Source organism: Lathamus discolor, chromosome 1, assembly GCF_037157495.1.
Source record: "Lathamus discolor isolate bLatDis1 chromosome 1, bLatDis1.hap1, whole genome shotgun sequence".
In the NCBI taxonomy this organism is placed as follows: domain Eukaryota; kingdom Metazoa; phylum Chordata; class Aves; order Psittaciformes; family Psittacidae; genus Lathamus; species Lathamus discolor.
In genome coordinates, this window is record NC_088884.1 from 113,711,001 (window position 1) to 113,734,724 (window position 23,724).

General features: G+C 37.7%; 1 protein-coding gene and 1 long non-coding RNA gene across 5 annotated transcripts in view; one reads left to right on the forward strand and one right to left on the reverse strand.

Annotated features, from left to right (window-relative positions):
- The window catches only part of RAP1GDS1 (Rap1 GTPase-GDP dissociation stimulator 1), a 98,542-nt gene that overhangs the window by 61,727 nt on the left and 13,091 nt on the right, over positions 1 to 23,724 (reverse strand). For 3 of the 4 annotated variants that reach the window (XM_065691554.1, XM_065691570.1, XM_065691576.1), the window contains one exon: positions 3,045 to 3,152. In XM_065691554.1, coding sequence (XP_065547626.1) covers positions 3,045 to 3,152 — 108 coding nt within the window. Of the gene's footprint in view, positions 1 to 3,044; positions 3,156 to 23,724 lie in introns of all 4 variants that reach the window. The other variant, XM_065691563.1, reaches the window with a different exon arrangement.
- LOC136020477 (uncharacterized) lies at positions 11,114 to 22,189 on the forward strand. Its single transcript, XR_010615344.1, has 6 exons — positions 11,114 to 11,206; positions 11,968 to 12,042; positions 12,770 to 12,845; positions 13,603 to 13,722; positions 15,639 to 15,687; positions 21,956 to 22,189. It is a non-coding gene; the product is annotated as an uncharacterized LOC136020477 (long non-coding RNA).

Sequence of the window (23,724 nt, forward strand, 5' to 3'; positions counted from 1 at the left end):
CTAAATTTTATATGAGATAAAATGATATTTTTACCACCAAGTCTTAATGAAGTGAATAAAATTTTAAGTTCTTTAAGATACCACAGTGAAGTCCCAACGAAATCATAGTGCTATAGAATTCTCTTAAAATAAACTCTATTTTTTGCATGGCTTATTTTTCTAGTGTTACTCTGTATGATTTACTGAACTGTAATCAGAATGTATACTTTATTACTATAATAATACACATGGGAATATACTAAAGGAGAACAGAATAATTATTTGAGAAATCTTGTTTAAGTTATTTCTGCATTACAATTAACATGTAGATTTACATGAACAATCTGATTTCTAATTATTATTGTAAAATAATTTATACACAGCACAGGTACAGTGTCTATTGCATATCTATATGTTAACATAGATATACTATATATTTACCATATACTGTAACTAAAAATCAATCAAATAAAATTCATATTAAGATGTTAAATGACAGATGAGAACTGTGAGAAAGGACATCCATTGGTTGGTTGGTCAAAGATAGGACAGTCATAATATATTTCTAGCCCAATTATAGCTCAGAGACTGTAGTGTTTAGAAAGCTGATTCTATATTGTTTGTTGAATCTAGCTATTAATCTCTGAAGTCTTTTAAATTTACTGCTGTTCTCACAATTTTATTCCAAACCAGAAATCTCTATTCTATGAGGACTTTTTTTTTTCCAAAATCTTCAGACTGTCTTGAGAACTAAAGCCTGTTGTCCAAAGAGACTCAGCAAAACTCAAGTATTGAAGCATCTAATTCACTTGAAAGGGAATTGATGCACAGGTTCCTAAATCACCATCAAGCTGTTAAAGAAGCTGTCTCATCTAACCAATCTAATTTTCAGCAAGTTATTTTAGTTGCCCCCAATCTTTGGCAACTGAAAATACATGGAGATGTATATCATATGGCAGCTCAGCATGAGTATATTCATGTTACTAACTTACATGCAAAGAACATGGTAAATGACATGGCTGTCCTGGGTTCAGCAGTAGCAGTCATTTTTCTCCTTCTTGGCAGCTGGTGCAGTGCTGTGTTTTGACTTTTGGCCTGGGAACAGCACTGATAACACCGATGTTTTTAGTTACTGCTCAAATGTTTTAGTCTGACCAAGGACTTTTTGAGCCTCATGCTCTGCCAGGGAGGAGGGGAAGCCGGGAGGAAGCAGAGACAGGACACCTGACCCAAACTAACCAAAGAGGTATTCCATACCACAGCACGTCATGCCTGGGATGTAATGGGGAGTTACCCAGAAGGGCTAGTTCACTGCAGGGTTGGAAGAGGTATGGGTCGGTGCTCAGTCCGGTGGGGTTGGGCGAGTTATCAGTCGGCTGGTGCTGAAGTGGTGTATTCTCTTCCCTTGTTATTTCCTTTATCATTATTATTATTGGTGGTAACAGTAGTGATTTGTGTTATACCTCAGTTACTAAACTGTTCTTATCTCAACCCGTGGGAGTTGCATTCTTTTCGATTCTCCTCTCTGTCCCTCCAGAAGTAGAGGGAGGGAAAGAAGGGGGGGAGGGAGTGAACGAGCTGTGTGACTTTGTTTAAACCACGACATAGCTAAATTTTGCAAAACTACCCAAAAGAGAGAGGTCAAAATCGTAACAAACTGTTTATCTGATCTGGCAGTTATGGAACTAGAAGAGAAAAGATTTTGGAAGGAAGAGCAAATCCCTAGACTGAAATGGAAGAGTCATCTGGCTGCAAGTAAACTTTGGTAAGTTTGCTGTCCATTAGTCAAAATTACTTTGCATCTGCCAAACTTGTTGTGTGACACAGCTATGTGACCTTCACAGGCAAAATGGTAAACTCTGTTATTTACACTAAGTATTTTGACACTTTTCATACTATCTTCTTTTTAGCACTTATCATTTAAGCATTTCTTTGACTTAATAGTACCAGAGATACCAAATCCAACTGGAAGCTGGATTAAGGTATCAGATACACCTTTTAAATAAATCCATAGGAAAAATGATTCAGCATCTTCAAAAAATCAAAAAAAATTATTGGTCTAATAAGCAAATATTTATTTTTTCCTGGCTGACATCTCCTTGCAAAATAACTAGAATTAAAACCCCACTACCATTAAATAAACAGACTCTTATAATTCATATTTGATTTGACGTGGATGGTGCTTATATTCTGTTGTGCAAAAATCTCATGATGTATTTTAGACCAACTAAGCCAAAAGGCTGTGATTTATAGAATATCATCATGGGAAAGAAACAAGTCTTATTAATAGTATGTACTTTTGTGTGTATTGATATTTACAAAGGACTAACATTTTTTTTAAATCAAGAATTTCTAATCACAGCTTGCATCTATCCTGACAAGTTTTTCAACCTGAAATGGTACACAGATTTTTCTTCTGCCACCAACTAAAGCACTAAGAAAGTTAAACTCAGAAAAGTCTTATAAATTGTTATCTTCATTTACCATACCTTTCTGCCTACTGTGAGTGGGGACATACATTCCAGTGTTTGGTGAAAAAGACATCTCGTTCCATTCTTAAGTTATTTTTGTTGTTATAACACATGTCAAATTTGGATATCCAGCCTACTTCTGCTAATTGAAACTACTGGTAAGCAAGAAATATGTAATCAGAAGTATGAGGAAAAATACATCACAAATAGGAAACTATGCTCTTCTAACCAGAATTCGCCAGCAGCTTCCATATTCTGTCCCCATCATATCAGGCTTTTTTGTTCATCCCTGTTCTTTGTTTCTTGAGTGATCAATTTGAAAAGTAATTATGCTACTTCGTCATATGGGAAAAAGGACTGGACTATGGCTGTTCCAAATACCTGCCACCGTCTTCATTGTTACTTGATATTACAAGATATTGATATTGATATTGATATTACAGATACACGGATTAAAAAAACCCCACAATAAAATCCAGAACAGCCAATCCAGCAGCCTACTACTTGTGTGCCAGTCTTTCTGCCACATTTTATTACCTCCACTTTAATTCACTGATTATATGATTTAAAAATTGAAAGGTCCATACAACTTACTGTTTTGTGCCAGAGCTTGAAGCAGACAGTCCAAGCATCCCTCCAAGCTATCTGCTGTGCTGTCAGTGGTTGTTATCTTCAGCTTTTTCAGGGCATCACTTAGATTATCTGCTTGGTAAACACAAAGAAAAGAGAAATCAGTCTTCTCAACGTGGTAACAGCATTATAGCCTTGAATGTAAATAGTTACTGTGAAGTAAACAAGATCCTTTGTCAATGAAGAAGGCATTTATGGTCTCTATCCTGAGGATACAAAAAGCCAGGAGTCAAAGGTTATAGATGAAATTAAACTTGTCAAATTTAAATACACATTTATCATTCTGTATCTGAGAACAGGATGCCAGCAGGCACTTTACGAAATGCCACTGAACAGCAATTTAGCCATCAATATTTTCTCAGCCTAGTTCGTGCAGAAAACCGGCAGCCGTTTCTGTGCTTCTGTCCTTGTGTGTGTGTGGGAAATAGGATGGAAACGAACACATCTTGCTTTTTTTTTCATCAATAAAGTCAAAGTAATTGAAAATGCCATTTTCTGCATGCTGTGTAGGCTTCCATCTAGGCTATACGTTCACAGATGCATAGTGTTAAGCTTTTAGTCTTATAAGTATTATGCCATTTTCCACCACAATGTTACAAGCAGCACTGTTTGTATGAACTGTGTTAACTCTTTAAATTCAACTGATCCATAAAAACATAAGGTACCTTCTAGAAATATAAAAGTTCTGTTGTGGATTTTAGATAATTAAATAACTCTCCCCACTTGAAAATATGAACACCCAAATGCAAATCACAAACTATAATTCTCAACAGATGCACATTTTTTCTCATAAAAGTTAGGGCAATATGACTGCTACCATTTTGAATATTCTGCCTATTCATCAGCAAGGTATAAGTGTTAGCAGCTGCAGCCTGAGTCTCTTTGGTTTGCCTGCTGATGACTAACCTCACTCTGAATGGACTACCCTTTTAAAAAATGAGTGCTGATTCAGTTTCCATGCCAACTCTGTCAGTAAGCAGAAAGTGTTACTCAAAACAAATAATGTTAAATAGTGTCTAGCTGTCTCTTGTTCCTCAGTGACTAACCAAAAAGCCTTGATCCAAGTCCTACAGAACCATAGGTACAGTCTCTTTGCAATGCATTGTTGGTATCTTCTTTGTGTGAACAGCAGCTTAGTGCTTCACACCAACGTAGGAAGCCCCCTTCACAGGCGAGTTGGTAGCTGCTGTGCCTTGCCTCCTCTTCACTTGCCCACATATGGGATGGTGCAAAGGAAAGGAGGCATAGCAAGAACTTCCCGTGGTCTTTGAGGCACTGCCCGCTCAGTGGAGACACAGCAGGCATCGCACAAAGACGGTAGAATCTCAATCTTCCTGGAGGTGCTCTGCTTCTCAGCCAAAGCTGTGGCTTTGTCCCAGCTCCATTTTTTATTAGCATATGCTTTTGTAGCTCAATATCCTGTATGCTCATTATTTAGGTATGAAATTTATAATAAAATTATCAGGCAGTTAGTTTGTCTATTCAGTAACAAACATGCTCTTAGCTACACTATAGCCAGGAATCCCTTTCCTCCTAAATACAGAAAGCCAGCAGTGTGCAGGCAACTCTTATGTAAAAGTCTTTGGGGCAGCTGCACTTGGTTGTGCTCTTTGGGATCTTAAATCTGCCCATTACCATCTCTCCTTGCTATGCTGAACTGACATCTCCTGGAAGAAAAAGAAGAAAAAGATTTATAATTTTCCCTTGTACTGACTTACGTTGCTCTCTAGCAGGCTTACAGCAGCACATTTACTGAATGATGCTTAACTAACAGCAGAGCTGAACAAGCACTGCAAAGTCTCATTGCTTAAATAAATTATTCAGGAAATATTGCTGGAAATTGTCAGAAGACACCGGTACAGGGTACCCAGTGACTAGACCCAGCTCTACAATTTAACATTGTGTGCTCGACCTCTTACACTTTCCTCACCCACAACCCTCTCATATTCTTCTCTTCAGTTTTTCACTAATACAGCACTAATTCTCTTCCATCCTACAGGCATCTCATCTCCCTGTAAACACACACACTTAGCTTTGAAACTGTAGCAACCATTTATAGTAGGAAGACTGAAAAAACAGGGGTTCCCACAATCTAGGGAAGAAGAAATGCACAGGTAAGAAATTCACCTTCACACCAGATTTTGCAGACAATGGAGGGAGAGGCTACTGTTATCGGAGAGCACACCCGGCCCTTATTTCTCTCTTACAGCCTCTTCTACCTTACATGTGCCAAATAAATCACAAGTTCTCCCTTATTATTTTACTGTGAAAAGGACAAGTGCTTTACTTCAAATACGTGTAATTTCTTCCACTCCATGTCACATCAGACCTGCAATAGAATTAGGAAGGTCTCCCCAGTCTTTTTTTCTACCTCCCCTTTCTGCTCAATGCCATGTTAAGCTTTTTTGGGGAAAGCCCATTATTTTAATACTCTACAGTTACATATGATACGCAGAATTGTGCATTTGGGGCAAAATTTTCAAATGCAACTACCCAAATATTTCATTCCCTAGGACAACCAACTCAGTTTTTCATGGTACCAAGCATGTGCACATGCTACTGACATACAACTATGTTTAACATTGATTTTACACAGCCTTCAAGAAACGATGGACACCTGCGGCAATGGTATGCCATGTTACTTTTAAACTCTTATGAAACTATGTTGCAATATGTGTCAAATTGCTATTTCATTAGATAAGATTGGATACTATAACTACTTTTCAAACAATACAATTTAAATTAGAAACCATATGTATGAACTGTTTCTAAAATAAATTCCAGCTATCCTTGGCTTTCTAACAACCCTACAACTCTAAACTTACTGGAGCCTGAAACCTACTCTGTCTTTTGTGCAAAAGAAAACGTAAGTAGGAATACTGTAGGGCATTTGATAGACAATATACTGTTGTTATTACAGGAACTATTAAGCTGTATGTGCAAATAAGCAGATAAGGAATTCAAAATTAAAAGATACTGAAGTGAGAAATACTGAAACAGACTGATCAGAAAAGAAGTTCAAGCAGTTGTGCTATTACAGGGATAGTGGCTGTATTAGCCTCAGAGCTGTTTCACTGCCTCCCAGGAAACAGATGCCAGACTGAGTAGAAGGAATGATGCTGTTTTATGAGCCTCTTTGTGTTATAATGGTATAAATGTCTTAAAAATTTAAGTCTGTACATCTACATGAACTTGTATGGACTTTAACTTCCTGGAATTTTCAGTACAAACTAACCTATATGGATCCTGAAGCTGACTGCCTAAAAAGCAGACATACTTGGCCTGAATTACTTTTTGCAGTAGGAAGCCCAGCAACTGGTGAGATCTGTAGCATGCCTTTGGTCTTTAATGACCTCAGACATCCCTTCCTCAAAGAAAGCATAGAAGCCTGGCCTAAAATTATCACAGCCCATTACTTTGTAGGACACTGAATAAGCTGTCAGCTATGCACAGTACAAGTCCTTAAATGCATATAAGGAAAAGCTAAGACACTTCCCATTGGATACCTTGTCAGAAGATACCTAGTACCATACAACAGTTTATCTACCTAGACATGCAGAATACTCTGAACACACACAGTTTACTGGGACAAAAGAACTTTGTCGTCGTCTTTAGGCCACTGCCAAAAGTACTCCACCACTTTCTTTGCAGTAGCTGCCCTCAAGAGCTCCCAAGTGTACAGTGTGTTCTGTCAAACCACCCAAATCCATCAGTAGAAACAACTCGCTGTTCTTATCCCATCCAGGAAATTTTTTAACTTGGCATCTAATCAGGAGGTAGATATATGCTGTCAAAGGCCAGTGGTAAAGAATTAGTTTTTGATAGGTAATGCCAGGAGAAACTTAGCTGGCTATTTCCTCCTAAAAATATTAGAAGTAACAGTGCTTCTCGAAAAGCAAAGTCCAGTGTGACTCAATGCATTCCCACAGCATTTTACTCCTCAGGAATGGCAAACAGATGAAAGAGGGTCCTTGCGAATGCAGTGTTTTACATGCTGCCAGAACACAGCTGGGTCAACCCATCAGACATACTCACAAACTGGATTAGTAACTGCCTGACACAGACAGAAAATGGATCTGTGTGTGCTATGTGAACCTCTGCTCCACCTTGCTTCTCAGCTACATGATGGTGTACCAGGTCACAGCTGGGAGATGGAGGTGCCGGCCATCAAAGCAGTCAATTGCCCCTTTTCCTTACCAGGCCCTCTTACACCTGGTGGCTGGGGAAATTTAGGCTGCCAGAGAATTACTGACTCTGTTCTGCAGGCAGTGTTCAGTCAGCAATGCTGAAGGATCTCCAGGCACAGAGAAACGCATCTCGGAAAGCTGACAAACAAGCACAGGTGCTGTGGCCATGCTGGTTTTATCTGCAGGTGGCTCTTCTCACTTAGCATCATTTGAATTAAGATGCTTTTGGCTGCACCAGTGCTCTTGTATGCCTCCTTCTGCTTTGACTCTCTGGAGAGGCACAACATGTCCTCAGGGTGCATGGGTGTAGCATGAGCCACAGGGCGCTGGTTCTGCAGAGGAGAAACTATATTTTCACACCACGTACAATTTAACTGTGGAACTGTTAAGAGGTTGCAACTATAAACAGAGTCTTTTAATATATTCAATTAGAAAAAAAATTACGAGGAAGCTGAAGTCCATGGACGGCTATCAACATTATGATATGCGTAAAACTTCTGAATTAGGAAATTCCTAAATATCAAATTGCTGAAAACTGGGAGATGACCACCCTGTACTTGCCCACCTCCTGTTTCTGCCCTGCCAGCTGTTTTCACACACATCAGCTACTGGTTATATACTGTCAGAAATCAGACAATTTGGTGCAGCCTTTTGGCTGCAAGTGGGCCATATAGCATGCACTGTCACACTGCATCTCTGTGATCTCGTTGACCAAGAAAAGAAGATGGACAAAGAAATTTCCCTGTATGTGTTTGGCCATCTGTTTGGAACCAGCAAGCTGGAAAAGATTTGGGTTCTGTGATCTCTCCACAGCCAGTAAGGTAATTCCTGTGTTATCAGCTGCATCTGGTGCTGAATCGGTCCTCAGGCTGATACTGGCTCTAACCAGATTAACACTTAAATCCGTGAATCCAGACATCTTAATCAGCGATTTTTAATGGCAGTCCTGCTTTGTTTCTGCCCTACTATGTTCATTCAGGTGGGTTTTGGTTTTTTGTTTGTTTTTCCAACTAACCTTACAAGTTTTAGGGAAATAGTGATCGTTAACTGCAGGGCTCCTGCTGCAACCTGTTTTTAACTTAGGTACATTTGCTCTACTTTCCTAGCATAGTAACTAATTTTAATGAGAGTGCCTATTTTTGTGAACAGTTCAGCTGCTTCATTCTTAAACACTTTCTAAATCTTAGATATATACCATCTGGTCTTAGAGACTTGTTACTCTTTCATTTATCCATTTGCTTCCACATCTGTTCTTCTGACACCTCAGTCTCTCACAGAGTTTCTTCTTTATTACCTGAAAATACTGACACACTATGACTCATTGCCACCTGAGCAGTAAGCTACCTAATTCTTTTTGGTAATTATCAGGTCAGACTATACATGCTAACAGCTACTTAGTTTGTATTCAAAATCAGGATAGAATCTTAAACAAAGCAGCCTCAACCAGCATTCAGTTCACTTGGAATCTCTTGCCAATGCAAAATTTTCAGTTAGTTATAAAATTCACGTTCATTTTAAGCAAAAATAGCGGTGTAGTACTGGGGTTTCTACTTCTGAACTCCCTCAATAATACGCCCATAAATAGAATTAAACAGATCAACCCTAAACAGAAACAGAGATGAGCTAAAATTACTTTTTTTTTTCTTGTTTTCTGTTTTGTTGGGGTTTCTTGCCTTGGGGGAAATTTGAGATATTTGAAAATAATTTTGTTTATTATTTCCTGTAGTTATAGATAAGTAATGTATATTAATACAAACATGTTTACACTATTGTAAGGTATATTGATCTGTAGCTGCTGTAATTGGTTTCTGCATGCTAATGATCCTTCTCCCAGAATTTAAATCTTGATTTGCAAAGGCTGAAGTGTAAGAACGACACTTCAGACTATTTTGCAGAATCTTGGAAGATTTGTATCACTTCCCTAGGAAAATTTTGTACAGATTTAGGTATCTTTATATTTCATAATTAAACACTGAAGATCTGGAATTATCTTAAGGTCCAAACTGATCAAAATTCAGTGAAACCAACGTAACAACTTTTACTGATTCAAAGCAAGCCCTTAAAAATCTCGCTTAAAACAGGTCCTAAGAGAAGGATTAAATAGATTTTCTTCATAATCAAAAAAAGAAACATATTTTTTGATAAAGAGAATCTGTACTGGATTAATTTCATTTAAAAATCACATAATGATAGAAACAGCAATTATTTAGACTAAACAAGACATTTGGTTCTCAGTTTTTGGAAAGATCTTTTCTGATGCAGGAGACATGCAGAGTGTAATAGAAAATACTAATTTGGACTTCTAATAGACAAAAGCCTTTAAATTCTCATTGGGTCCTTAGTGAGCAGTAAAGATACACATCTTCAGCAACAGAAATTGAATCCACTTCAGTGGTTTCATTCAATGTTCTGTTCTAAAACTGATAACAAAGAAAGTAAGATGCCTGTTTAACCTAAGTGAAGTGCTGTATCAAGTTTTCAGAGAGTCAAATTCCACAGAAAAATTGTTTGGGTGCTAAATGGAAGAAGGTCTTATTGTTTCAACCCCAGGTAATACATAATTTTTCTGTGTCCTCTGCTTTAATTCTCACATGCTCATATGACTTTTAATAAACATATTAATTTCATAAGTTCATACATATCACAGTTAAAATTCTTCAGAGTCACCCTACTGAATAGATCTTACCCTTTTCCCTTACTTTCTAGAAAATGTTTTAGAGACAAAAACGGTGCAAGATAGTCAAAAGCCTAATGTTTTAGCACCTTGGGAGCTTGTGTAGCTCTTATCCATCCACTTAGGTTACGTGGAGTCCCTAAACCTCTTCCAAGGAAATTTGTGCAGGTATTGTAGCACACCAGTAGCAATCTTCCTACCCTTCCTACTGTATTTTCATGATGAAATTACCAACTCTTCTCCCTGGTCAAGAGATCACACCTTCATTAGAAATAGTATCTTAGGCATAGATGTATGTCAAAACCAAAAGAAAATTATAAAAAGACAAGCACCTGTGGATCATGGTGTACACAATTTTTCTTACTCTGTTTAACTGGCTAACAAAAACATAGTATTATTTAATAGATAAAATATTCTCACACTGACAGATTGTGTCAAAACCTATACTACTGGCCACACTGTGTAGAAGCACTGAGACCAGAAGCACTGCTATCTCTACACAAAAGCACTGAACAGGTTGTTTAGAAAAAAGAAGGGGAACACAATTAAGGATTTGAAAGCATATTGTTTAAGAGCAACATTGCACACCTCTGCTTGCTGAGTGTGATGGGTATTACACTCCCTCCTCCTGCCTCAGGCTGATCTGCAGCAATATAATGTGACAACTGATGTGAAAAATGCTGGGGAGCATAGTTGGGTATTAAAAACACAGAAAATTCCAGAATTCAATCAACCCACATATATTCAACCACGTAAAATATTTGCCATATAATACAGTGCATGCCAAGCACATGATGAATAATGGAGGGGTTTTTTTCCAAGGGACGCCCATCTCCTACAGGACAAATGCTCTGTCAAAGAACATTTACTTAATGTCTTATCTTCCTCCTTGGTATGTGGTTTTAGTCTCATTTAGCAGATACTATTACAAAATCCTCTTCTGAAGGATTATTTCCTTTCTCATTAGCGATTATGAAGTTAGTATCATTATGTCATAGTTTTGCAAAGGTATTAATGTGCTTGTTTTAACTGGGTATTTGTAAGGTAAGATGAAATCAACATACTATGTGAGTGAATGGCAGAACTGAAACTTGGAAAATTTAAGGTCAAAAATATCTGTGTGGGAATTTGAGGGTTCCAACATGAGGTAGCTTCTGATTTTCAGGTTCCAGTGATACTGCACATTCTGGATTCCTTTGGAGTCTTCAGACGCAGATATGAATCATCCCCAGAATTTCCGTAAGGCAGACTGCAACATATCATGGGTAGGTATCAAGAAAGCATGAGATATGATAAGAGACTGCCAGGGATATATTTGTTTTAAAAAAATGCCTACCATACTTTCCTACAGGAACTGTGTGTCAGTTCTTTGTGGGAACATTCAACTATTAACTGTCAGACCAGTTATTCCCTATACGTGCCCCCTCCTCCTTAATTTATGACAAGGCTTCCAAGTACTGCAACATAAGAGGGTTTAAAGCAACACAGAATCATAGAATCATAAAATAGTTACGGTTGGAGAGGACCTTAAGAGCATCAAGTTCCAACCCAACATAGGATCTTTGAAGCAACAGAAGGCCTCTGTCACTGATTATCCTGGATTACTGCCCACTCTATGCATAGAATGAAAAAAATGATTACTGATACTTCAGACAATAGTCCAGACCTGTTTCTTGCTGCTACTAAAACAAAACACCCACCAACCAAATGAAAATGGACAGCCTAAAGCAGATACTTGGCATAGAATATAGCTCTTCCTGAAGAGTCAGTAAATGAGTGAAACAGGATCTTGTAAATAAAGAGGTAACCTTAAGAGTAAATCAATGCTATCATTCCCTGCAATGCTATTTATAAATAGACAACCATAAAGAGCAGGAATATTAGAAAAGAAAAGCTTATGTGTGCATACACACACATGCAACTAGTAGTGCCTGCATTTCTTTACTGGCTCTTTTTTTCATTTGTGTTAACCATTTTATTATGTTCTTTTGTCTTCTTTCTTTCCCCTCCTCGTCTGCCCCTCCAGATAATTTTTGCCTGAAGCACTTTCTAGCAAGCAAGAGACACTTTGTCAAGTCAAGACAGCAAGAACAGAGAACAGGTGATAGAAAACAAACACAAGAAAATTAATGTACAGAAATAGTACAGTCTAGAAACAGCACATTTAAAACTGTGAGCTCTCAGATTGATCTTTTCTTTGAGATGATCTTTGCTTATGCTACTTCATGCAACCTTTTCTGACCATACCTACTCTAAAAGTCTTGATCCCAACGTTTCAAGTTAACTGACTACAGATGGCAAATGCTAATCCAGACATTACTCAAATAAGGAGGAAAACACTTTCCTAAAATATTTTTAAATTTTCCTTTAAATTATTTCCTTACTATATTAGAACGAACTGATTTAATTGATATATATTATAATATTAGAACAAAACCTGATTTTTTCTCCCTTGCATAATTTATTAGGGCTCCCAGTTCTCCATAATTTTTCCAAGTTCTGTATAAAATATGGCTTGTTAAGCAACAAAATAACACAAAAGTAATGCCAAAGTTAGTCTGAATAGACATTAGCAGGATGCTTCAATGTGGGACAATGATTTAGATTTGATATATACATTCTTAATCTATATAACACGGTTAATCTACTGTTAGCTTTTCCAATACATGTTAGTAATAAAATATTTTCAATAATAATTTATATATTAATAAATAGATTTTTAATATATAAAATAAATAGGGCTTTAATAAAAATAAAAGAAATAGATAAATTTAATTAAAATCATGCAACACAAGGGTAAGGATAAAAAGTTCCTGATCTGGCAACAGTACTGAAGAAGCAGCTGAGAAAACTCTCAATGACTTCAACAACCTCTGAATCTGGTCTTTGGCCTGCACTATGCAAGTGAGTACATATAAATTACACAGTGTAAGTACACGGTACAACATCTGTCTAACTATACTTACGCTACCAGGATCTAATTCTGTGCAAAGTCCTTAGGCTCATATTCTACCAGCAACAGTGAGAATTTTGCCTGAATAAGACACCCAGGCTCAAAATTAGTACTAATAACTCTAAATTACATGTCACATCAATATTTTTCCATCAGATGTTATGAAATACCAATCTGTAACACAGCACGTTTCTAGCTATCATGAGTTCCCTGAAAATCTTGAATACGGAAAGGAAGCACTTTAAAGGCAAAGGGCAAATGATGAATCCACAGTGTTGCAGATTTTGTTTCTTTGCTGCTACAGCTCTCCGGTTTTAAGGTCATCCTGCAATTTACCAGAGACAATGGAGATTCTCAGTTTTCAAGTGTTTCTTACTGACAATCAATCCAATCCATTACGATGCCAGAAAAGGAGGATTCACATAAATTCACATTGTTTTATACATTTGCCAGAGTTCTTAAATGGAAATCTGACATCACTACTGCCACTGGTTACTGATGACAGAAATCAAGGTTATTTTAATATTTATTTTTGTTCTCTCTCAGAAAAATAATTCTTTAAGTCTGTTTATTAAAAAGCCTGTTGATAAATTCTGCTTTTAATATGACCATAATTGTGTATTTGAACCACTTTTAAAAAATCCACTAAAGAGTTGTGATATTTGAATTACCATACATCTCATATCTCTTTTCTTACCCACCTTACAGAAATGACAACTTCTGAAGCAGCCAACATCTCTGCATTAAGGGACGGTGTATGTGTAATTTTGCGTAGTAGGAGAAAATATCAAGCTTCCTGACACATTCTCTACAAGCATTTCAAATATAGTAAGTTAAGAAATAAAACCTCAGCCCTTGTCCTGTTGAGTGTTAATAAAATTCCATCTGGTCACTTAGGAGCTGTGCCAAAATCACCACACAAAGAGCCTTTGGGCTGTTTGAATGTTCAGGAATCATTGACAGCTTTTTTTATTTACCTTTTTTTGTTGTTGTTGTCAAATATGTACCTAATAGTGTACAGATGGCTAGGTTCTAACAAGTTTACTTGCATGTAAACTTGAAGCTAACCTTGAAAGTAAACTGCTGAGGTTTTGCTTTGGGTTGTTGCTTGGGTTTATATATTTTTTCTAACATTTAGGATTGTTCAGTCTGCTGCTGCTTCAAGTTCCTTATTAGGCAAATACAAAGTGAAAGTGAAAACCTAGTAGTTCTAAACCTGCAAATATAGCAAGAATCTGTTCAACCTGCTCAGAGCCAACAGAATAGAAGTAGGTACGGGGAGTTAAAGCCTTAGTAGACAGCAAGTTAGAGGAATGTTCAGTGACAAAAATCTTCACAGGGGAAACAAATCTTAAGAACTGTTCTGAGCAATGAGAGAGATTTCAGGAACAGATGGGTACTACACTAAGTATACATGCAGTATATATTTTTTACTGCCAAAATCAGTCATAGATTTATTCTCTAGACACTGTGCTAAAAAAAATGTGTATGTAATAGAAAAGAAATTAATTTCACACTGTAATTTATATTCAAGTTTGCCTAGGAAAACCACAATTGGTTTGAAAAATAAAAATACACCCCCAGTTAAAAAAAAAAAAAAAAGAGTGACCAGATCTAGCTTCAAAGTTAGCCTAGCTTGGCAGAGGAGGCTGTATTAGGTAACCTCCGATGTCCCCAGTGACTTCATTTTTTGTGTGATGCTATGAGTCTACCTTGTAAGGCTGTATACATCATAGTCTTGGCTTGGTCTATAGCCTTCAATGGAAAACAGCTACTAAAATAATCACAGCAATAACCAAATTATCAGGGAGGATTCAAGAGTGGCAGAGGTAATCTAGGTGATCCACTTCTGCTGAATCAAAAGAGAGGTAAAACTATACTGAATGCTCCACCAGACTCGCAGCTAGAAGGTCAATGGTCTGGGATGTGAGAAATACAGTGAGACAAAAATGCCATTTCAGTTACAAAAAGTGGTTTAGTAACACTCCCTCCTCATTCCTATCCCTCAAGACCTTTTAACTGAATCAAGTGTAAAACCTGGAAATTAATGGGATTCATTTACACCTTAATTCTCTGTAGAATAAGCACTCAGAAGACAGGTAAGTGCTTGATTCTGTCACCACTTATCTGTGAGCAACTTTTTCATTCTTACTGGATTATTTTTTAAGTACTCTTCCTGTATGTGCATGAACAGTTGGAGGCCCTGACATGTAATGAGATACTAAAGGGAATAAAACTGCAAAAATATAGACTTCTTTCTTTTTATTGTTGTTTTAATTAATTTGTGGGCAATTGAACGAAATGGAGTTTTGGAAAAGATTTGAGTAGAAAGATCTTTGCTTTGACATTCTCTTTCAACTCTTGGCTGCGGACTTAATTAAAACTATTTACTCCAATCTTCAAAGCCATAACATATATTATTAAGACCCAAAATGCAGTCTACTACAGAAAATAAAATAGGTCTCAGTTGTGGAAAATAGAGACTAATCTAGGAAAAGCTGTGAAGCTTTAAGGAAAGGCTATAAAAGACCTAATAACAGAACATAATGTTTCTACACATTACTTAGTGCTACATATTTAAAGGTATCTTCACACCTTAAGTAAAGTTTTAATTGAAAATTAACAATTTATATAATCTGCTCCTGGTCTGAAATCTTACATTTTTGTCATTTAATAACTTTTCTTTGTTTTGCTACTGTCTTTTTGCATGTGATTATGGGATATAAATTGTACCTGCCTGCAAGTACATGCCATTCTAGAAGGAAGTCTGGACCTTGAGCACCTTTCTGAACGGTAAGTCCTTTAAAAACTGTTAAAATACAGAGGCTTGAATTTTCCAGTCCTTTTCCAAGCTAAGAAATTGTTTATTTTGCTGGATCTTGAAGCAGCTAGTTTTAAACTCAAGGCTGATCAGAGGATTCTAGCAACCCATTTTCTCCTGGTCCAGCTACTGACTTGAGTTTCTCCAAGGCAGTTGCTACCATGGTGTCCTGTGTTGAACATAGTTCCCTTAGTATGTTAGCTCTGTGAGAAACCTCTCTGACACCTAACACAAATCCAAACACTAGACATCAAAAGACTGAGGGCTCACACAGCACACTTCAATGAAACCTCTGCAAGGAGAGTAAATATTTATCCTGCTATAATTATAAAGGTAACTTTAGATTCTGCTCCTTTACATAAAAACATATAATGGTTTGGGTTGGAAGGGACCCTAATGATCTTCTAGTTCCAAGCCCCCTACCACAGGCTGCGACACCTTCCACTAGACCAGGCTGCTCAAAGCCCATTCAACCTGGCCTTGAACGCTGCCAAGGATGGGGTACCCACAACTTCTTTGGGCACATTTCATATAGAGATCTCAATATAAAATTATAAATCTATGACTGGTAAAATAAAGCTAAAAAGCAAATAAAAAGAAAAGTCATAAATGAAAACAACTTAGCTGATCCTAATTAAAAAGGCGTAAAACCTTCTGTTATGTAACACTCGTGCAAGTTCCATTTTCCTTCTTGACAACACAACACACATATCCAAACCCAGCTGATCTACTATAGTCGTCCCCACAGTTATCTATTTATGTAAACAGGCAGTTTTCTACCAATTTTCTGCAGAAGACTGACGGTTTTAGCTTCTGCATCTTGTCAGGCTGGGGGTCTTCCCAATGATGTCCTGAAGGGCACATATTCCTTAGATTTGAAGTTTTAATGGTGTTTTATGTTGTTCTCCAGAGAACTTTTAAAATTTGCTTTTAATTTGTTTTCATTTCCCCCAAAATTACAAGAAAAAAAAAAAATCCCGACTTCTAATTACAAGCTACATGATAATTACAAACTATGCATGAAAGCTTTCAGCCCTGCAAATACACTGTTTGAATTTGATGAGTGTATGCAAACAAGTTTGTAATGGAAGTGACCTACCACTTGTGCTATTGTTTGGTTTTCAGTGCAAGTTTGTTTGAAAGAGATCGATTGCATATCTAATATGTAGCTCTAAACTCCTTTATTTACAAATGTCTTAAAATTAAAAATTCATATGGTGGTAAGCACTTGTTTGCCTGTATTCTCCTACTAAAGTTACTCTGGGCAAAACATTTTTGTCCCAAGGAAGGGATGGAAAGACTATCACATAACAATGTGCCTTTCCTCATGAAAACTAAGTGTTGAAACCTGTAATTCAAAAATCTCCTTTAATCATAGAAGGACTGATAGAAATTTGACAGTCTCCTCATACCTTGGAGAAAAAGGCTTTTAATATTCTCTAATGGATACAAAGGAAATTGAGTCAATCCTGGAAAGCACTGCTTGGCTGGTGAGACTGTCTGATGCCACTAGTCCTTCAATACAGCAGTTTAGCACAAATTACTAAAATGGCCCCAAATCAACAATATGCACTTTGGAGGCAGATTGTGGTGCCTAGATACTGTAAATTAAAGACTGGTTTGTCAGTATCATTCATCTGTAAGCTTTTAGGGCCAAAATGTACTCTAGAGTTTGTTTTTACAGATATCGTGTACTGCCTTAAACCTGGTGTTACTAAGATTAGTAGGCATTAATCCCTCTATTAATATTTACCTCTTAATGCTGTTATTTGCTCTCATTTAGGAATGCATAAGATGTAGAGCATCAGTAAAAACTCTGCAGTGACAGGATCAGCTCAGATGCTCTCTAAAGAATTCAACTGAGTTTTCATTTAAAACTAACATAAAACTGCATAATCAGATGGCAAAATCAAAATGGTGCAGAAAATGCTGAATATAACCCTGTTTTAAAGAAAGATTTCCACTAGTATTCTGTGTGACTGCTGCAGTTACAAGTGATCATTTACCTCTGCACACCATTTAAAAGCTTTATTAAGTAAAAATTATACAACAGTGACAATGCAATAAACATGATACTGACGTACTGAGGCAGCACGTTACAGTATGTATGCACAGCTGGGTAAATCACAATCCAAATGTTATAGGCCTCAAGTATTACTTCAGATAACTACAATGAACATTTGAATGAGTGAGAAGATGTAACATGTATCCACTGAAAATCAGTGCAAATCAGGGTGGGGGAATCTTCAAAAGAAAAGGCTTTGTATGTCTTGTACCTCATGACTTTAAATTAAACTATTAATCCGTCATTCTGCAACCAGATGTGTTTGGACAACATCACAAAAACAAATAAAATGCTCCCAAGACACACATATTTGTAGGATACTCAATAAAAAAGGCAACCTAGAGGTTTCTTTTTCCAAAAAAGAAATACATTTTTAAAAGGCAAAATAGTTCTGCAAAATGCCACTTGCCACATTAAATTGCACGTAATTTGTTTCCCCCGCAAGCAGGATCTGAGTGTGTTGCAAAGTGGAGAAGTGCTTTGCTTTCACTGCTTAATAACCATCTCTCAGACTAAGTAAAGAGTCATATTGACAGAAACTGAAAGGGGTCAGGCTCTGCATACAATCTGCAGGTCTCAAGGATGAAGGGCAGAGCGAATAGCAGAGGGGGAAGACAAACAAGTCCTTGGGATGTGTTTCACAAGGGATGCAAAGTTCTGTCACAACTGGATACAGGTGCACGTTATGGCCCTGAAATCAAGAATGCCCACTGTACTTTAAGACACTTATACCTCTGATGACCAAGCAGATCTTGACTGATCCTTGAATCACAGGGAGAGAAGAAAAACAAAACAACTCAGGTTTGTACAGCCTACCTCTCATGGTCCCATTTACCTGCCACCAAATTTTGGAGAAATTTAATTTAAAGTTCCAGATGCATTCAGCTTAAGCCCAAATCCAAAACTCTCCCAGTCCTCTCAGGTAGCTTAATAACCAAATTCATGTATCCCCCTTATCAGGATTTCTGACAGAAGTACTTCTTGGCCCTTTATCAAACGTGCCCCATACAAACAAACAATACAGGAATTCTCGGAGACAGGCACTAGCCTTTCCAGCAGAAAGCAGATGGTAAAAATGTGAAAATGCCTTTTTCATGTTAGCCTAAATACAAAAATTAACCAAATGCTATCCTCTACCTGAAATGATTTAAACACAATTTCCCAGATACATACTCACATCAGATTATGTCTTCCATGTGATGACTGAAACATCTCCTACCTCTTCTGTTGAGATATATTTTATATTAAGCAGTCATTGCATAAAGCAAATGAGCAGTCACAGGAAAAAGTGCTGGAACTAAACACCTCCACCTTTTAAAAAACATGCCTTGACTAACAGGCTATGAATGCATGCTACTATTGGGCCTGGTTTTCTGGTCTGTTTGGGGGCACAGCTACAATTTCAGGCAGAGAAAAAGCCTCGACTATTCACTTCCTGCATAAGCGTACGCCTATCCCAACGAGGATGAAGGTGGTAACCCAGATGTGCCTCTTCCTCCTATCACATTTGAAAAGAATGAATTAAGTTTCAAACTTTCATAGAAAAGGTGCAGGCATCCACCCTTAAGAAATAATTCCAGGCCCTGGGCTTAAGCCAGAAACTGTGCTGAACGGCAAACTGTATGCATATTAATTATAGGTGGTTTCCTGCTGAGCTCAGTAGCTGATCCTGCTCTGAACTCTCCAGGCACTATTTAGACAGCCAAAACTCCTGGCTAAGGTTTGTGAATGCCACACTAGGAAGCAGCACCCAAAACCCAGAGCGTATGTGTAATGTAGTCTGTCACAACCACGCATCTACAGAGAAACTTCCACTGCAGTAAGTATTTCAGGATATTCACGTTATTTATTTTATGCCACTTTCAATCATTGTCTCAGAGAACTGTATCACTGTTAACTGCAGTTGTGCTGTTACTCTGGTCTATAATGTCAGTGAACTACTGACAACACAGACAGATTCTTAGAAGGACTGAGCTACTGATCGACTGCCAGTCCTTTCGCCATTAGGGCTGAAAGATGCAGTGATATTTCAGAAGGCAGAGAAGTCAAAACCTAGCATGATTTGCTGAGAGGTGGTTTCCTGGCCAGCTCCTGCACGTAAGGAGGATGCTGCAGCCTTTAGCACACTAAGAATCTTTCTAACAGTCTGTCAATAGTCTGAAAAACTCCAACAACGTGCCCTAGCCCATCCTCCAGTAGGCATCTTTCCACTGACATTAAGGAACAGCAGTCTTCTCTATATCACATGTTTATAGTGTTTGCTCCAAGGAAATTCCTCTAAAGGAATTTATAACTCCCACAGATGCCAGCCACAAAGGTGCCACAATTGAGGAAAGAATCTCTCCTGTTAAGTTTTCCAATTCTGTTTTTCTTCTGACACTTTATTTTCTCAATCATAATTGGTCCCTTCAAAGCGGAAGTAAGTGGAAGTGGAGAATAGTTCAGAATTTGTCACACGTTACAGGGGGAAGGAGCTGCTGTCAATTTTAACTACTGTTGATATACTGAGGTTTTAATGAGATGAGGAAAAGGCCAGCATCCTTCTGTATCAGCAGGCACAGATCAGTGCAGCTTTGTTACTGGCTACACTCCATTTACCTCCAGAAGCTGCATAGAGGAATAAAAACTTCCTTTAAAAGCACTATCAGGTTTAATAGCCTTCCTCCCCATTTTATTGACACACAAAAGCCTTGTGGAATTTTACTGAGGTAAAATTAATTAATACAGTCAGCAATTGATCCTTAAAGCAATGTTTATCAGGAAAATTGCTAATGTTCAGCTCTAAGCACAAGATAAAAAGATATCTTTCTTCTTCCTCATGTCCCATTGAAATAGGCAGCTAGCACAATGCGTAGCAGGTTGGCAATTGCTGGTGATTTCAAATCCCCTATAAATCCAGCAGATGACAGGACATGCATAGCTCCTGTATCTCATATAGACGTTAGGCCTTCTCAGACTAAGCACTCCCCTATTCTATGTCAGCACTTCCCATACGTAATCAGAGCTGGACTCCTCTAAGAAAAAGATTACAGGAAAGCCCAGAGGGAGAGAACTAAAAACTCTGTCAGCACTGAAGAATCTAAAACACCCCAGAAAATGCATGTCTCTTCATTGCCCAGATTTTATACTGAAGTTTGTCTTCCCCATGGTCCTGTGCGTAGGATCCACTCTGATAATCCCTTGCAAAACAGTGCAGTTATGTCCCATTAGAGAAGTACTAAATGCCTTTGTCAAAAGGAATTATTCTCTGATCTAGCTGAGGAGAAGTGTTGATTGTCCTATTTCAGGTCTACACCATAGGTGCTGTAAAGGGATAAAAATAATGGCAGATGCTATAAAAAACTCTACTAGTGTAAACTCATCTATCTTGGAAAAGCTTCCTTTTGCTCCAGGTTGATATAAATTTATTGCTGAAGAAAAAAACCAAAATAAAATGCACAAATAAAAGCACACTGTTGGGATAAATGAACCTAACTTACATACGGGCATTTACCTCTACAGTTAAGTCAGATAAGAGCCATGGCAGACAGGCTGTGGCTATGACTAAACTGGGGGACTCAGGAGAGCTTCTAAATACACATCCTGGTTCATTTTATTCCATATCAGAGAAAGCTCAATGTATGCACTGTCCCCTGCTTAGCTAGAAAGGGGCTCAGTATGGCTCTAAAACGAATGACTGGGAGATCTGGACCCAGCAGTGTCCCATTAATTGGTCCTGCATGTCAATCTCAATGCATTCCTCATCAGCTAAGTAATGTTGCACAGATAAAGCTGAAATCCTGCTTATGCTAGACCTGAGAATTCATGTTTCATCATAGGTGTGATTCTACAGAATTAAGTCTGTTGGATGTCTACAAATTAAGGATTGCCATCCTCTATTCACTTCTATTGCAGTTACTGTCATTAAATGATTGCCAGTAACTCACGTTCACTTGAAACTGCAAATGCTAGTCTAACGAATACTCCTAGAGATTTTTTTCAAGTATACAGACTTTTTCAGTTTTCCTACAGTCACACATACTACGTGTTTATCACTGCTTTACTTAGTATCACAAAGTCAAATGTGAGTGTACACAGCCCTGTATGGACTGGTTAAATAGCACATTTTGAGTATGCAGTTTGTGATTGAAATCACTATAGCCTGAAGGCAGATACACATTTGTAATCTTTTGCAGACAACACTGAATTTGGGGGAATGTCTGGCACACCAAATAGGAATCCAGAGGCACCTTTCAGAAGAAACCTGTGAACTCCATCAACAGAAGTCTCCTGAAGTTCAACAGGAATAAACCTCAAGTTCTGCAGCTAAGGAAAATAACCCCAAGCATCCATGCAGGCTGGGAATAAACTGGTGAAAAGACCTAGGGGTTACAGTGGATGGCAAGTAAAACATGAGGCAGCAGCGTGCTCTCAAGGTAAATAAAGCAAACAGTATATTGGTTAAATTGGGAGTGCAGCCAGCGGATCAAGGCTCTGCTTGATGCCTGGCAAGGATTTGTGTGTCTTAAAGTTCTTTGTCTGGTTCTGGGTGTCCCAGATCATAAGGATACTGAAAAACTGGAGAAAGTCTGGGACAGTGTTACCTAGATGACAACACATGACATGAAAGGGGAGGCTGGGGACTTCTTTAGTATGTCAAAGAGGAGGCTAAGGGGAGCCTGCAGCTACCTGAAGGGACATTACTAAGACTACAGAGGCTTCAAGTAGTAGCTAGTTATGGTTAACCTGGTTCTAGTATTGGCAACAGTCCTGCTTCAAAATCTTTCTAAAAGAAGGCTCTGTATTTTTTCTATGATTCCATGAATCTGTTCAAAATTCAGCTCAAGACAACTTCACTGTTTCCACCACAGGGCTTATTACAGTGCTTCCAGGCAGGACATGCTTCTTACAGGTACATCTTAGTCCTGCTGTGTGACAGAAATGCAACTGCTTGGCCTTACTAAAAATAAGTGGAACACAGATTGGAAAAATCCTGATCTGACTATTCCTACTGTCTAACTCTTATGTAACATATATTTTCCTTTTCTTTCCAAACAGGTAAATATCCTTCTGTTCTACAAAACATTTAGGGCTCAAGAAAAATCCTCAAACATTGGTAAGAGAGCACTCCTTTGCATGAATAAAATTATTTCTTTTCTCTTGCTAAATACTGTTAAGTTTTATTGTGAGATTCTTGTCTTGCATTTACTCAATGCTGTATTTATTTTTGTTACTGCTTGAATTCCCACACATAAGACAGACATTGTAAAATATGATGGAGGCTAAGTCTTACTATTGGGTAAAGGCAACTTGTTGAGTATGATGTAAAATTATCTTGATTTGGTAAGTCCTTCATATTATTCCAGGAAGATTTCAGCAAAACTTTGAGCAAAACCAGAGAAGACAGACTCCTTTTCACTGTGGTCTTCAGTTGTAAAGGCAAACAAAAAGAGCTTGAATGAGGCTCATTTTCTGTAGCAGTATTTTAATACCAAGAAAAGATTATTATTTCTATCTGAAAAGTACTAAAAACGTGAATTCAGTTCAAAAATCTCAACATTTGTGAGATGACAGTGTACATGACACAAATAGAGCATAAGCACCATAAACGTGATTTTGTGAACTTTACTTGTAAAACTACAAAAGTATATTAACTCTCCATGTTCCTATTAAAACAAGTGATTAGGAACTTCCCAGCCTATCAATTGTTACAAGATGACGTATAAAATGAAATAATTATAAAAATACCCAGAAACTTTACATTTTGAGGTAAGGATCTGGGGTCTAAACATGGGCCTTTGAAAATGCTGGTTGCCATTAGGACACATTTTCTACCTTGGTATCTCTTTTAATGATGAAATGTCACACTAGAAAACTAGATTTTAGGAGCAAATGTTTTCACATATATCGAACCAATATCTCTTTTGCACAGTGTGTTTTTCATTCATTAGGCTACTTGTTTACT